The sequence below is a fragment of the Lepidochelys olivacea genome (assembly GCF_965140295.1).
Source record: "Lepidochelys olivacea isolate rLepOli2 genome assembly, chromosome: 17".
Classification (NCBI taxonomy): Eukaryota; Metazoa; Chordata; order Testudines; family Cheloniidae; genus Lepidochelys; species Lepidochelys olivacea.
In genome coordinates, this window is record NC_140427.1 from 8,632,231 (window position 1) to 8,647,574 (window position 15,344).

At 41.3% G+C, this 15,344-nt stretch overlaps 1 protein-coding gene across 6 annotated transcripts in view; it reads left to right on the plus strand.

Annotated features, from left to right (window-relative positions):
• The window catches only part of LOC311532632 (uncharacterized protein), a 139,055-nt gene that overhangs the window by 28,143 nt on the left and 95,568 nt on the right, over nt 1-15,344 (plus strand). For 2 of the 6 annotated variants that reach the window (XM_084651263.1, XM_084651262.1), the window contains exon 1: nt 11,997-12,214. The exons of 2 other annotated variants lie outside the window; for them this stretch is intronic. In XM_084651263.1, the coding sequence (XP_084507389.1) occupies nt 12,076-12,214 (139 nt within the window). In that variant the 5' untranslated portion in view covers nt 11,997-12,075. Of the gene's footprint in view, nt 1-11,996; nt 12,215-14,691; nt 14,775-15,344 lie in introns of those variants that run through there. 2 more of the 6 variants (XM_084651261.1, XM_084651265.1) reach the window with 2 other exon arrangements.

Here is a 15,344-nt window from a genome sequence, read left to right on the forward strand (position 1 = left end):
TTACCTACGTTATCTTAGTATTTTCTTTTTTTTTTAGTAATAAGAATAGTAAGGTTGGGTTTTTTTGCATATAACATTCTTGGTGTCTATTTTTTGGTTATATTTATGGTATTTATTATAACAACTTTATCTTTAAGTTAGCAGTTCTTCTATTGCCTGGGGTTGTAAACTAGAAATGGACTAACTTTGATGTGAGGGGGGAAAAGTGGGATTGGAATTCCTGATCTCAATGTTGAAGTTCAGGCTCATCTCTAATGTGTATGTGTCTATTCTATGCACTCACCAGATTTTAAAAATCTAGAGCCATTTGCTGCTTTGCTTCTCCACTTACATTCACTGAAGCCGTGCCCCATTAACCCACTGGCTAATGGATCAAATGAAGGAGGAAAAATGCAGGTGCATGATTTTTGTCAGCAAAAGTTCACATTTGTACACACAGACAGCTATTTCAATGCAAGCAAATAGGAGCATATCTGTGTGAAATGGGTGAGTTCATTCTGTTGTGTCCTGCTTTGGAAATTTGGCCCAAACAGTTCTGCAGCATTATATCAAAGAATCTCTCAATAAAGAAAGTCATCATATCGCTTTCAGCAGCCCCTTTATTTGTAGTTTGTGGCAAGCTGGGGTATAAATCTACCTCTCACTAGCCTGATGCATAGCAAGTGTCCATATGGACTCTGCTGCTGCGCAGTAAAAGTTCCCTTGTGCGCTTTAATCTACTCCTGTTTCAAAGCAGGGTAGATCAAAGTGCACTACAGACCTTTTAGTGCATAGTAGCAGGGTCCCCGTGGACACTTACTGTGCAGCAGGCCCCAGATTGCTGTGAACTGAGTGTTCATATAAATAAGTCCTCAGTCTGCTACTCAAACTTCTATTAAGCCTTCACACCAACTGTGTCTAGATGCTTTCCTTCCGTAGGTGCTGGAACTAGGAGCCCTGAGGGTGCTGTTGCACCCCTGGCTTGAAGTGGTTTCCATCATAAACAGGGTTCACAGTTTGGTTCAATGGCTCTTAGCACCCCCACTATAAAAATTGTTCCAGCACCCATGGTTCCTTCTGACATTCCTTGTCTTTAGTGGGTGCCTCATATATCTGTCCCTGTCCCCTATATATCCTTTAGTACCTTCCACAATCTTATGCTATGTCTTCACTGCAGAGTGAACTTGGGCTCTTACCTGGGTATTGCCCCTAATTCCCTTTACATCCACACACAAAACCCTCTCACCCAAGTTAATTGGTTCTTTCAAACTAGGCTAGCTAGGGTGCTGCTTTCTCTTGGGCTGGTAACTCACTGACTTTGCAGTGAGGATGCAGTCTAAACAATTTGATTGCTGAAGGTCCTCAACTGACTTCCCACATTTCCCCCCATGTGTCCATAAGGCTAGACAAGTTCTCCCACAGTTCACTGGAAAAGAATCAGAGAGTGGCTCAGTTTATTGTAACACACAAAGAATCACTGGATGTGCCCCCAGAAGTCCTAGGGACACACGCATGTGAGTGTAGTGTCAGTGAGGACACAGTAACTTGAGTATGACTTTGCAGTGTGGCTGTTTACACCTGGAGTAGGCTAATCTGGGCACTGGTCACCTGAGTTAACTCTGGAGTGAAGACATACCCTGTGTGTGCCCTTTAACACAATGGAGATAAGTCTGAGCTAGAAATAAATAATGTGAATATTAGATATTTGGGAGAATTAAGATTTGGGATTTTGGATTGAGTCTTGTGGTACCTAAAACAAGTTACACTTTAAGCCTAAAGTAACCTGGATTTACGCTAGGAATAATTTAGTGTTGGATCAAAAAAAAGATTACAGGGGCTATAGATCAGCCAGAAAGAAAAAAAATGTAAGAATATAAAAATAAATGCTGACTTAATATGAAACCTAGCTCTTGCTAGTGTTTCAGGCCACAATTCAGCAAAAGACTTAAGCATATGATTAAGTGTAAACTGATGTTTAAGTCCCTCTCTGTTCAACAAAGCATTTAAATACGTGCTTAAGTGCTTTGCTGAATTGGGCTCACTGGGGGCATCTGTTTTTCTTTGTGCAGGGGAATTAAACTCAGAGTGGGTATCATCTATTAATAAGGCTGCCACTATCCTAGCCAGTGCCTGAGCTTATCGTTTTTCTAGATATGAGCAATTAAACTGCAACAGGAGGCCAGTGTCTTTATATCATCACCTAATTACAGTGCAAAAATATTCAGGGGAAGGAAGAAAACAATCCACATCCATATTTATTTGGCAAAGTTATCACCTTCTATTCGAAGCCCCAACTTATAACATTTCTGGCCAATTTCCAATTCAGATCTGTTTCTCAAGACTGGAAAACAGCTGTAGTGCCCTTTATATTATAGTTCTGGAATGAAATGCCATTTTAAAGCTATAAATGAACTCACAACTATATTAAGAAAAAACGGTCTCCTTTTTTTGCAGCAGTCAGGGATACCTTTGATCCTGCTGTTAGGTTCCTCTTTAAAAAATTATTATTTCCAGCACTACACACTCACCTGTCAGATTAAATTTTTTATTGTACTAAAACAAAAAGCCATCTGGAGCTCCCTGTGTTCTGCTGTCGGTATTGGTGAGTGGCAGCATGTCCTTTCTCCAAGCCCTGGTGCTTCCACCACTCCCAAGGTCTTTTTATTTTTCTCCCCAGTCCCTGGCGTTCATCCCCTCATCCTCTAAGTCACTTTAATTCTTGATTGTGTTTCTTGGTCTCAGTGCCTTTACCTTAGGCTTCCAATCCCTCGGCCGCGCATTTCCCAGGGTAGCAGCGTAACTAGAAAGTGAAGAACAATATGGGCTGTCAGCTTTTATTAAGCATTTGGGAAAAGCCATTGCTATTTCAGGTGACTGTATATGTTCAGTCAAACACCTCACCTCATTTACCAACTTCTTCATTTTATTTCACAATCCCTAAGGTCCCTCTGGGCTTTCAATACTTTTCTCAGACCCCAGATTTTAACTGAAGCTATTTATCTTTTTCTCCCCTTTTCCCCCTTCTCCAAATAGTAGCTCAACAAAACGCATGTAATGGAGAATGGTTGGATTGTCAGGTTTCATAAAATACCTTAGGAATCTGTAGCTGCTTTAAAGTGTCTACATCAGCTCTGCTTGGCCTTCCATAACTGATCTAACAAGGTATCTCAAGGATATTCTGGTTAAGTGTTTGTAGCATAAACAACTAGCTAAGAGGAAGATGGCTGGGTGAATAAAGCACACAGCTCTTTCTCTGAAGGACTTGAGTTTGAAATTCTGCGTGTGGCATGAGATGAGTTTGGTAGTCTCAGTATTGTCTAGTGCTTAGAGCACAAAGATGGGAACTGGGATTCCAGGTTTCTCTTCTAGGCTCTGCCCCTCCCACACTATATGACTTTGGGTAAGTCATCCAGCTTATCTGTGCCTCAGTTTCCTAGTCTGTAAAATGGGGATACAATGCAGTCTCAGTTATCTGAACCTTATTTTCTCCAAAGTCTCTGTTAAACTAAACAGGATAAGCCCTTCAATGTGTATTAATTACATTGAATGGACTTTGATTATCCAAAATTATTTCATGGCATTCAGAAAATGGATACTGTACTGTCACAATGCTTGCCTATTTCCTCACAGTGCAAGAAGTTAGATGTGTTTGAAGATCTTTCCAGGGAAGACACTGTATTAATGCAGAGTATTACTAGTATTCTATCAATAATCTGCAGCAATTCATATAATTGATAAACTCCCCACCACAAAAAGAGCTAGCTGAGGAATGAAATGCTTGTGGCAGAGGAGTAGTGATGTGTGGATAGATTAGGCTCATTTCATAGTCTGAGTCACTTTTATGAATCCATCTTTAGCAGCTCTGAATTCTTTAGTGACATTAAAGTAAAAAGTAAAAAGGCTTTAGTGACATTAACTAGACTCCCAGATCCACAGAAAGCAAGGATAGGACAGAATAGCAGAGCGTGGTTCCCCACAATGAGCGGTGGTTGGATTGTGGTCCCACAAGACTTGTATGTAATGAGCATAACGTGCAGCATATATACCCACGGCCAAAGTTGCCATTGCCACTGCTTCAGACAGATATGGGATGATGCTTTGTATACTACTGAGGCTTATAGTTTTCTAACATCACTAGAAATATCAGTCAGGTATCTACTGCTCTGGGGAAGGTCCAGTTCACCTCCATGAGCATCAAGAATAAAGATTTAGTGGGTGGCAGCTTTTTTTACATGTCAAGGAACATACTGAACAGTGAAGAGATTAGACAAGTGAGCCTGGTAGTTGAGTACAGTTTCCTTTTGTTGAATGTGCCTTTTGCTTTGGTGTGCTACGCACTCAGCATCTGGACACTACGATGACAGATGCGATCTAAATAACTAAGAGAGAAATAGGATTTGGTTGTCTTCAGTTCTGTCCCTGAATATCACCTCAGAGTCATGAGTAGCAATAGTTCACCTGCTACCTCAGACTGGCTAGTATGACTGCTTCACCCTGAATAGGTGCAGGCCGTCAGGTTCAGTGCTCATGACGGGCAGGAGGCCTCCACTGGCGAGCATGGGCCTTTTAGGATACCCGCTGATGTCAACACAGAGAAATGCTGGTGCTGCAACAATTTTCACTTTGTCTCAGGCCTCTGGGGAACACAGAGTTCATGTTCCAGTGATCCTCCTGTCTGACATTTTTCAAGCACAATTACTTCCCACTGCACTTTCTACTGCAGGCTACTTTCCCCTCCTCCAAATGGACCCTGTCTTTAAAATGGGCTTCTCCACCCCCACCCTGCCCCCTGTAATGAGAAGTATTTGAAATCTTGATCTGAATGTTGTGCCTTGAGTCCATCTCTAATAGTAATATAACACCTCTACCCCCCAGTGTGGATCATTATTCTCACTATTAGGATGTGAAACTGAGGCAAAGAGAGGAAATTCATCCCCAATTCATGTTGCCATGTGAGTAGCCTAAAAGAAATTCCTGCCAAGAGATGTGGGTGCTTATTTGCCCCTTTATTTTTGCAACTCTTCAGTCCAGGTGAATATTTCTTTACCATTTGTACTGCGAGAAGCGGGTGAGCGAGAGAAAAAGAAAAGGAAAAATATCAATATCTTCTATCTCCTAAAACCCAGTAACTAGACTTTGACACTTCTCTGCCACTTCATCATCACAAAGCCCCAGCTCTCTGAAGATTAATTGATGTAGGCCACTCAACCTATTTTCAAATCCCTCTCAGTCACCATTTAAAGCCCTCTGATTTATTTTTTTTGATAAAGTCACCAAGGCTTTTTATGGATTTTCAAATGATTGTCCGGCTTGACAAATTGGATTCTTAAAGCTGATTCTTTAGAGAAAAGGATGTGGTTTGACAAGACAAGAAACAGCTCATCTTTGAGACAGGAGGATAAATAATAATAAAAAAAAATAAAATCCTATTCTTCCACTCCAGTGTTACTCAATGGGTGTCCGGCTTGTCACTGATAATCTTATCTTTCTGTGATAGGTAAGGAACAGGACAATGGAGTCCTAACCAGGCTGTAGGTCTGATAGGCCTCTGATTAATAGGACTGTCCAATAAGCGCACAGCTTTTGGGAAGATGATTAATGACATTTGATATGAACTTTGACCCCTCCCCCCTGGCAAACAACGCACTGAGAAGTGAGGTGCAAATAGATGGCACAATCTGCCAACCGTGATTGATTGAGTCCCACCTCCCTTTTGTGTGTCTGTTGGAAATAGCAGGGTCTCAGCAGCTCAGTCATCACCTCTGGCTTGGACTGCAGCTCTTAAAGCCACATTGTTCCAGAGCGGCTCAGATGTCATTCCCAATGGAATTTTTGTTGCCAGGCCCCAAACTCCACCCTACACCAGCATCCCCGTACAGACCAAATCATCCTGGCCTTTGAGAACTGCTAAATCAAATGCAAATGAAAGGCTGGACTGGGTGCTTGTGTTTAGTCAGGGGATGCCAAAAACTAATTTCTGTTAAACAGGGAGGGACATAATGGACCAAAGTTTCAAAACTCCTAAATTGAACGTGCATGATTTGAATGCATGCCTGTTTGTGAGGGCAAATGAGGTTCTTAGATGCATGGTTGCCCACTTTTTGTAGTCAGCGTCCCTTTGGATGCACCACTGTAAGGGGAGCATGTGAAGATTCAGTCAGAAAGTCACATCCCGGAGAGCAACGGCCTTGCTTCAAGGAGCTTGTAATGTAAGGATTCTATCTTGCAAAATGATGAATGGCTTCAACTGGAGTTGAGGCTGCTCAGCACCTCACAGACTGGGTCTTCTATTGTAGATAATATAAATGAAAGGATGGTTGAGAAGGTGCGGGAAGATGCATGATGAAACTCACATGAATTGCTTTGTTTGGCACACATCCTGTTAGTTGTGGAGTTTTTTGTTAGATGAGTTGTATGTTAGGAGTACGAGGTCAGGCACAAGAGCAGGAACAGATGACAGAGAAGAGGACATTAGCGGTGAGTCTAATGCTGAAAGAAGTATGTTTTAAGGAGGGTGTTGTAGGAGGAAAGCCTCAGCTTGCTCAGTGCTGGTGCAGGAGGCAGTCTGAAGAGTTACTCGGAACTATGAAGCTGAAAAGGGGTGGTGAGATATGCAAGGAAAAAGGAAGTGAAGGGGAAAACAAAGAAAATAAGCTACATTCTCAAAAGTTACTAGCAATTTGGGGAGCCCAATTTGAGAAACCTTCGAGGGGCTTGATTTTCAGAATGTTCTGAGCCCCTGTTCTCTAAAAATCAGACCCTTGAAAATGTCTCAAGTTGGGCACCCAAAAGTGGAGGTAGCCCAACTCACTAGTAACTTTTGAAAATGTAGCCCAAAGAATATAACGTGTACATGTAGAAGATCATGGAAGTTAGAGATAGGAGGGAGTTATTACATCATGGTGTCTGCCCTCTTGATATATTGGATAGTGGCCCCTGACACAGGATGTCTCACATATAAAATGACTGAGCCCTCTAAACTGTGCCCTCAAAATGTGTGTGCATAAAACAGTTCATTGGGGTGGGGTGAGGTTTAGTGATTTAATATTTATAAAGTGCTTTGGGTAAGTGCAAAATCTGATAATCATTCTGAAAGTGGAACTGAGTGTCTCTGCCCTTGCAGAGCATTAAGGATGGTGTGAACACCGTGCTACTTTAAAAGCCCAGAGTGCAGTCAGCCCTGTCCCTGGATTACTTCCTACAAAGATGGAGGAAGTGACAGGAGGAGGACTTCCAGTCAAAACCCTGTCTTGGGGCTGGTGGAGGAAAGGCTGGTTTTGCTTCTTTTCTTGAAGATAAAGTTCAGAGTAACCTGAAACCACCATCTGGGACAGGCATTGATCAGCTGTTCACCTCTGGTTCTGCGAAGCAATCATGTGAAGGTGGTCTCACTCCTGCAAGACCACCCTATGCTTCAGCAGAAGTTCTGGGTAGAATAATGCCCATGACATTTTTATTGAGGCTACAAGAAGGCAGGTAGGTGGGTAAGTGTCAAGAAAAAGGACCTTGGCACATCAATGCCTCAACATTAATTCAATCACAGGCTTAAAGCAGTCAGTCATCCTGGGCAGGGCAAGATATTATCTGCTTTCATTTAAATAATGTCTTAATTGTAGGTTGTGTCTTTTGTGATATACGCCATCATGTGCCAGCAATGCCCCTCTGCCATGTATATTGGCCAAACTGGACAGTCTCTACGTAAAAGAATAAATGGACACAAATCAGACGTCAAGAATTATAACATTCAAAAACCAGTCGGAGAACACTTCAATCTCTTTGATCACTCGATTACAGACCTAAAAGTTGCAATTCTTCAACAAAAAAAACTTCAAAAACAGACTCCAACGAGAGACGGCTGAATTGGAATTAATTTGCAAAGCGGATACAATTAACTTGGGCTTGAATAAAGACTGGGAGTGGATCGGTCATTACACAAAACTATTTCCCCATGTTTATTCCCCCGCCCTCCACACACTACTGTTCCTCACATGTTCTTGTCAACTGCTGGAAATGGCCCACCTTGATTATCACTACAAAAGGTCCCCCGTCCCCCCGCTCTCCTGCTGGTAATAGCTCACCTTGCCTGATCACTCTTGTTACAGTGTGTATGGTAACACCCATTGTTTCATGTTCTCTGTGTATATAAATCTCCCCACTGTATTTTCCACTGAATGCATCCAATGAAGTGATCTGTAGCTCACGAAAGCTTATGCTCAAATAAATTTGTTAGTCTCTAAGATGCCACAAGTACTCCTTTTCTTTTTGTGGATACAGACTAACACGGCTGCTACTCTGAAATCTTTTCATTTTGTAATTGACTATCTTAACTTTGAGTAATTCACACTTAGCAGCATCTCTGAGTAACACAAGTGTATCCCACCAGACTTCAACTTTATGTACTTTGTGTTGTATGATACTTTACTTATTCTTATTTTATTATGATGACCAATTTGTCCCTGGGGCAGAAGGACCTCATTTACCTCTTTTGCAATACAGAAAACTCTCCATGTTGTTTTCAAAACCGTTAAGGCTTTGAAAAGTCCTCTGATTTTTTTTTTTTTTTTTTTTTGGTACCAGAAAGCCTACAGGGCTGCAGAAGAAAATGCTGACACAGGTCGGCTAATGCAGAAGGAGCATAGACGACCTGCCCCCCGCTGTGTCTTACTGAATTGCAAATGGAGCTTCAGACTAAGAAATGAGTCATTTGCTTGTTAGAAAACATACGCACAGCGCTGAGGATCTGGAAGCAGATTTCGGTGCCACTGATCTCTGGCTGTGGTCAGATTTTTGTTGTCGTCTTCCTGTCAGCCAAGCATTGTTTCTTGAAGGCAGATATCCACTGACATAAAACGCAAACATGACTTCCTGGAGAAAGGCAAAAATAGATAGCGTTGGCTAAATTCAGTGGGGGACGTTGTTTACTAATGACTTCGGCCTTTCATCATCATCTTCATCATCACTCAATTCAGAGACAGTGCATGAGCTTTCAGGGACAGCAATGCAGCTAACAATGAGGACTATTGTATATGTATATGGTATCACTCATCCCAGAGGATCCCCAAGTGCTAAACACACAGGATTTATCTTCACCACTACTGAAATGTAGCCACCTGGCGGGTGAGAGCAGCAGCCAACTGGTGCTGAGCAGTCAGGGAGATGGGAAATGCTGGCTGGGACATGAAAAGTGCCCTGGAATTTTTAATATCCCCACAAAGCAGGTGTAACCCACTGGTGATTGTACATTCTGGTTTCCCATCTGTGCTGATCCACAGAGGATATCAGTTGTTACAGCCACAGGTCCAGATCTTTAGTTCAAGATGTAGTGGCTGATGGTTTTAGCTCTGGAAGTCCCGGTTCAATCTCTGGTGTGTTGGCCGAGATGGCAATTGTCACACAGGGAGGACATAAGTTTTTAAGCTGCCAAACTAAAGACCCACACACAGTAAACTGCAGGGAGCATGAATGTATTTTCTTCGGAAGGAGGGTAGATCGAGTCGATTGTGCTGAAATATGATGCAGGTCTAGGAAAACTGGGTATTTCAAATAATTAAATCATCCCCTCTGAACTTAAAAGCTACAGACCATATACAAAACCCTTGGTTCTTCAAAGAAAACCCACATAAAGGCCCAGAAATCTGTTCTCTGTTTCCCTAAGAATTTAAGGACTCTAATCTAAGAATCCTGGGCTGCTAACTCAGAAGAATCTCCGTTGATTTACGATTTTTTTTTCTTGTGGCTTTTTGTGGCATTGCTGAATGAGAGGGAGGAACACCTCTTACAGATTACTACCATCAGCAGCTGCATATGGTCACTTAATATTTATTTATGGACCTCTAGTACCATCCACAGATGCTCTTTGTGGTCACTGGAGCTGCACAGTCATAGTGGAAATGGGGAGAATCCTCTGATTTTACATGGCTGGCTGAGGTTTCATCTCAGATATGTTTAATTGCTGGACACACAGTTCAGCCCGGTGGGAGATTTAATTAGAAGTATGGGGAATTTATTTATAGAACGATGGAAACAGATGCTCTGTCTTTGAGCCAGACAGGTAGATTCAAGGGTTGTGGGTCCAGTCCTGTTCAGAGTTGACTTAGGATCATAGTTAAAGTTTGTCCATGATGATATTGACTGGTAGTGATTCTCATTTCTCACAAAGTCAACTGGCTCTCAACATCCTTTTGGTGTTCCTTGACCCACAAATGCTCCAAAATGAGGCAATTTTCTTTCTGATCTCCATATAATCAGGGTGTTCTTTAATCTGATACCTTGTAATAAAGCCTTTGTAGATGTCCCTGCTCTTTTGGAAGCACATTGAGCTTACCATATGGCTGGGGAATACTGAAGCTACATTTGTGATTTGATGCTGATTAATTGGTAATTTTATCTGCCCTGTCTCTATTTTTCAAAAACAAGAAAATGCTGTTTATTAAGCCCTTGTTAAAGTGCCATTGTAAACAGGAAAGTGTTTCTGTAAAAACAGCATTATGGACTTCCCTGTTTATTCTCTCTCACCATCTTCCACATCAAATTTACTCAGTTTGCAAATCAAAAGATGCAGAAAGTTTCCTAGCTTCCATGACTGCATTGTTGATGCACTAGGCAGCAAAGATGCCAGTTCATTTCCCCCTATCTGCATTAGCTCTGCAACGCTTTGGGGTAAGTGCTTGTTTTGTTAGTAAATTAAGTGTTGTGACTTGGGGAAGCGAAATGGGAGAGGGCGGGGGAAGTAAGCAACAGCAATCAAACCAGGGCAATAAAAGCCAGGGACATTTGAGGACATGCAGGGAGCAGATATGGGAAATAAGGAGGTGCCATTTTCACATAGTCATTTTCCCAATTACATCTGCAGCTTTAATTATAATACTCTGCACTTCTGTAGCACCTTCCATCTTAAGATCTTAAAGTGCTTTAAAAGCTATGGAATACTGAATGAGAATGAGTCTTCATAGTAAGTAAGGAAGTATTATTATCCCCATTTTATAGATGGGGAAGTTGAGGCACGAAGGAGGACTATGCCAAGGAATACAGCAAAGCTGGGAATAGAACCTTAACCTCATGACACCCCACCCTGTGCTTTGGCCACAAGAACGTCTTTCCCCTCTCTTCTGTGTGAAGTAGATAGACAGACAACTTCGGAGTCTGGGGACTGAATAATAATTATTGACTATCAAAGTAATCTTACTCTTCTGTGCTGTGTAAGGATCTCCCTGTTATCAATAACCCTTTCTAATAACGGATCATGTGCATTAACGTTTCTGCTTGGCCAGAAATTTCCAGTGCTTCATTACTCATCACATGAGTACTCTGCATCTTATGTTTCCCAGATGAGGTGAGTGGAAATGGCTGGAGCTGTAAAGTACCGATTTCTGGAAGCAGTAATCCAGTGGCCTGCAAGTTAAGTAACTCTGGAAGGACGTGATTCTTTTTTAAGTCCACATAATTCATGTTGACATCTCAACAGGCAGACATTGTCTTCCGCTGTGCTACAAAAAAGTTTAGCTTTATGTTACTCAGAGTAATATTCCGGCAGCTCCAGGCTAGTAAGGGCCACAAAATTGTTCTGCTCAGACCTTTGTCTGGAGTTAGTTCAATGACTCCTTCCTGTACTATCTGGAGTAGAGCAGAGAAAATGAAATTTACAGAACACTCCTTAGCCCAGACTCTGCCCTATTCCACTGGTGTAAATCCAGAGTAATTCTTTTGATTTTAGTGAAATTATGCTGGATTTACACTGGCTTAATTTAGAGCAGAGTGCGGCACACTGTTGGTCCCACAAAGACATCCTATGTATTTTAATTAAAATGCTAGCAGGGGTTTGTTTGTGGTTGATGGATTATATTAATCTGAGTTTTAAAAGTTGTAATACTGAGGAATGTGGAGCCTGAATGACCCCTTACCATTTTCCCAAAGAATATTTAATCATTAGTCTCTAGAGGAGCGTCAGAGCTCTAGAACAAGGGATAAGAGAGGGAGGGGGGCAGTCCAAAGGGAGTGTGTGTGGGGGGGACGGACACATGTTTGAGATCTGAAAGGAAACTAGGCCAGAAAAATGCAGCAGATTGTTTCTAAAAGGAAGATACAAGAGGCTTTGATATGGATATGTTCACTGCCTTGCAAAGACACAGCGCTGGAGAAGCTCTTTATCAGTGTCAAATTATGACAAATGACACTGGGGGAAAGTCACGGGGCTGCGGAACATTGTCGCAGCTGCAACACCTTGGAAATTATACAGGTATTTTTACTGTTCTGTGCCTTGGGGTTCCATTTCAGCCTTAATTAATCACAGAGAAAAAGGATTGTCGTCTTCTCTATTCTTTTTAAGTTCTTTTTGTAGCACAGCACATAGCGGCTAGGATGGGTGGGGGAATTACACGTGGACACATTTGGGGAAGATAATGCCCCATCCTTAACGAGCATAAAAATGCATTATTGCATTGGTGACAAGAGTAATTACAAAATGTGTCATCTGCTCTCATGTCAAGAGGAGTGCAACGCAAAAGCGAAATGGGAGAGGGCGGGGGAAGTAAGCAACAGCAATCAAACCAGGGCAATAAAAGCCAGGGACATTTCCTGCACTGTTTTGCTGGAGGGTATAAATGGTACAAACCAGTGTACTGATTTAAAAAAAAAAAAAAATCAAGCCAGAGTTTCTTCACATTACCTCCAGTTTCTTTTTTAAGAGTTCCCTTGAAAGCTTGTCTATATAAATGTTGAATTATATGGTTCTTTGACTCTTTACTAGAACTTGCTCTGAATTATATTTTTTATATAATCTGTTTCATTTCCACCATTCTGCCATATCTCACAGAGGAATATCTGTAACTGTCAACTGGCACATTCTTCTGTTGCTAGACTGCTGTGCTGTGTCTTCTAATAAAGCTGCCCTCTGTTCCACTACAGGGCAGTAATCTGTAATGAAAATTTTATGTGAGTGGTTAGGAAATGGGGTTTGAATCTGGGTATTATGCATGAGTTTCATATTATTCTAGGCATATATACAGTATTTGGGGGTTAAAAAATAAAAGGAATTGTTTCCCACCAACTCTATTTTTATTGGAACTCCATCATAGAAACGTAGGGCTGGAAGTACCACTGGTAGATGTATGTGAAATATTTGTAGCCAAGCCCTCAACCCATATGAAACTTTCCTAGTTTGATTAAAATTCAAAATTCAGAAATATGCTTTTCAGAAAGGTTCAATGAACTTTCCAGTGACCTTAGTAGAGATAGTTGTGCCAAAATTACCTCCCCCTTTGGTACTTTTGCTTCCCATATACATTAGATCCTATAATGAACATTTCCCCCCACCATCACATATCAGATCATGTTATATATATTTGATCCTGTTCTGTGAATTCTTCTTCACCCAACCAGTGTATCCTATAATGTTCAAAGTGCTTGGGTCTCTGTGGATACTTGGGGAACTGAGGATGTTGGTAGTCTGAGTATGAATCTGATTCTCCTCTGATTTACTTAATAAGGGATAACTGTATTGAAGCCAATGTTCATCTTTCAACCAAGGTTCTCAAAGTACTTTAGAAAAGCCTGAAATCACCTGTTGGAGGTATGTGTTCCTATTTTACAGATGTATAAACTGAGGCACAGTGGAATGAAATGACTTGTCCAGTGTCACATGAGTCAGTGGCAGAAATGGAAGTAGAACCCAGACATCCCGACACCCATTCATTTTCACTAACCACTGGACTGACTTCCCTATGTCTCTCTCTTCTGTATAGAAATATCCATATCAGTATACACTCCTACTCCTCTAGGCAGGGAGTAATGAAGCAGGGGTGATCTTGCAAGGAAGCCAAATATAAATGATGATACATTTTATGTTAATTTTTGATTCCTTGAAAATCCTGTGGGAGAGTGTGGAGTTGTGTTGCAGAATCTAGCATTTCCCCATTCACACAGCAGATGTGCTGGAGTTGCTGTGTATTGATTTTATAACAACAACACTTTGCATGCTTTATAGACATTTTTATGGCATTTAGAAAAGCCATAATATCTGAACTCCTCCTAAACTCTATTGAAATTATTCTTACACCCTGTGAAGTGGGGAAGTAGTATCTCTATTTTAGGAGGGGAAACTGAGGCATAGAGATTCAATTACTTGCCCAAGATCGCACAGGAAATCTGTGTCAAAGAGAATCTACATCTCTAGTCTCACAATTATTAGCTTACCCACAAGACCATTCTTCCTCCATTCTCTTCCTTTGTAGCCCTTCCATCCAAGGCACTCTAAGCACTTTACATTCATTCATAAATTCCACACAACATCCCTGTGAACAGGGTGTGTATTATGAATATGGTCCCCTTTTTATTAATTATTATTTATATCCCCCAAAGAGAATAAAGACTGTGCACTTTCTTCACTTACCAGCAGGTGCCTCTGCAGTCAGTGGGAATGAATAGACACACCACAGGAATGTCATCGTTATTATTATTTTTTACATTTGTAAGGCTGTAGGGGGCAGGCAGGAATTATTGAACCCCAAACACACCACGCAGAAGTACTGTCTCTACCAAATGGTATTTCTTTTCTTTGCCCTGACACATTGAATGCTTGTACCCAGTTCACATGATTTCCAGGCTGTTTCTCTGAACACTAACAGATAGAAATTATTTTGTTTAGTTGTTGTTTTTGGGTTTGAAAGCAACCTGGTCCTTCATCAGATGATGGTAAACCCTGGAGCCCTAGTATGATACTGCAGCTTTAATTACTTAGCCGTGCTGTCACCATTCTCATGGAAACTGACAGTGTATGGGGTTACAGCCTCTTAAAAGCGGTGAGTACAGGCACAAATGAGGTTACTTGAATGTTCTCAAGGTTTTATCTGGAAGAAAGGCATCTTGGGCCTTCCCCTTTCCTCCCCTAACTATATTTAGCTCTTCCTACTTAAGGTTCTTTCAATACCCTCCTTTTCCCCCTCTTGATCAAAACAAGGACTAGGCCCAAGATATTTTTAGGTCGAGTGAATGTGTATTTTTAAAGTTTGATTGCACAGTTGTGTTTTCCAGGGCATGAGTTCTACCTTCACTTTCCCCTTAGAGTGTTGAAGGATCAATCAAAATTAAATTAAATAGACAGAGCTACAGCATAATCACTCTTCCCAATGGAGAGAACAAAAGTCCACCTTTGATCTATGGAGGAAAAAAAAGTGTTCTGTCGGCACTGATGTCACCAGAGAACTATATTTAGGATCTTAATAAACCAAAAGCCCACATGGTTTACAAATAGTTAAGGTTGGCTCAGTGCCAAATATACCCGCACAAATCCTGTCGTATGAAACTAATAATTAAAAATAATATTAGTTACTATTTGCAGAGGACTTGGAAGATGTAGAGTGCTATATATG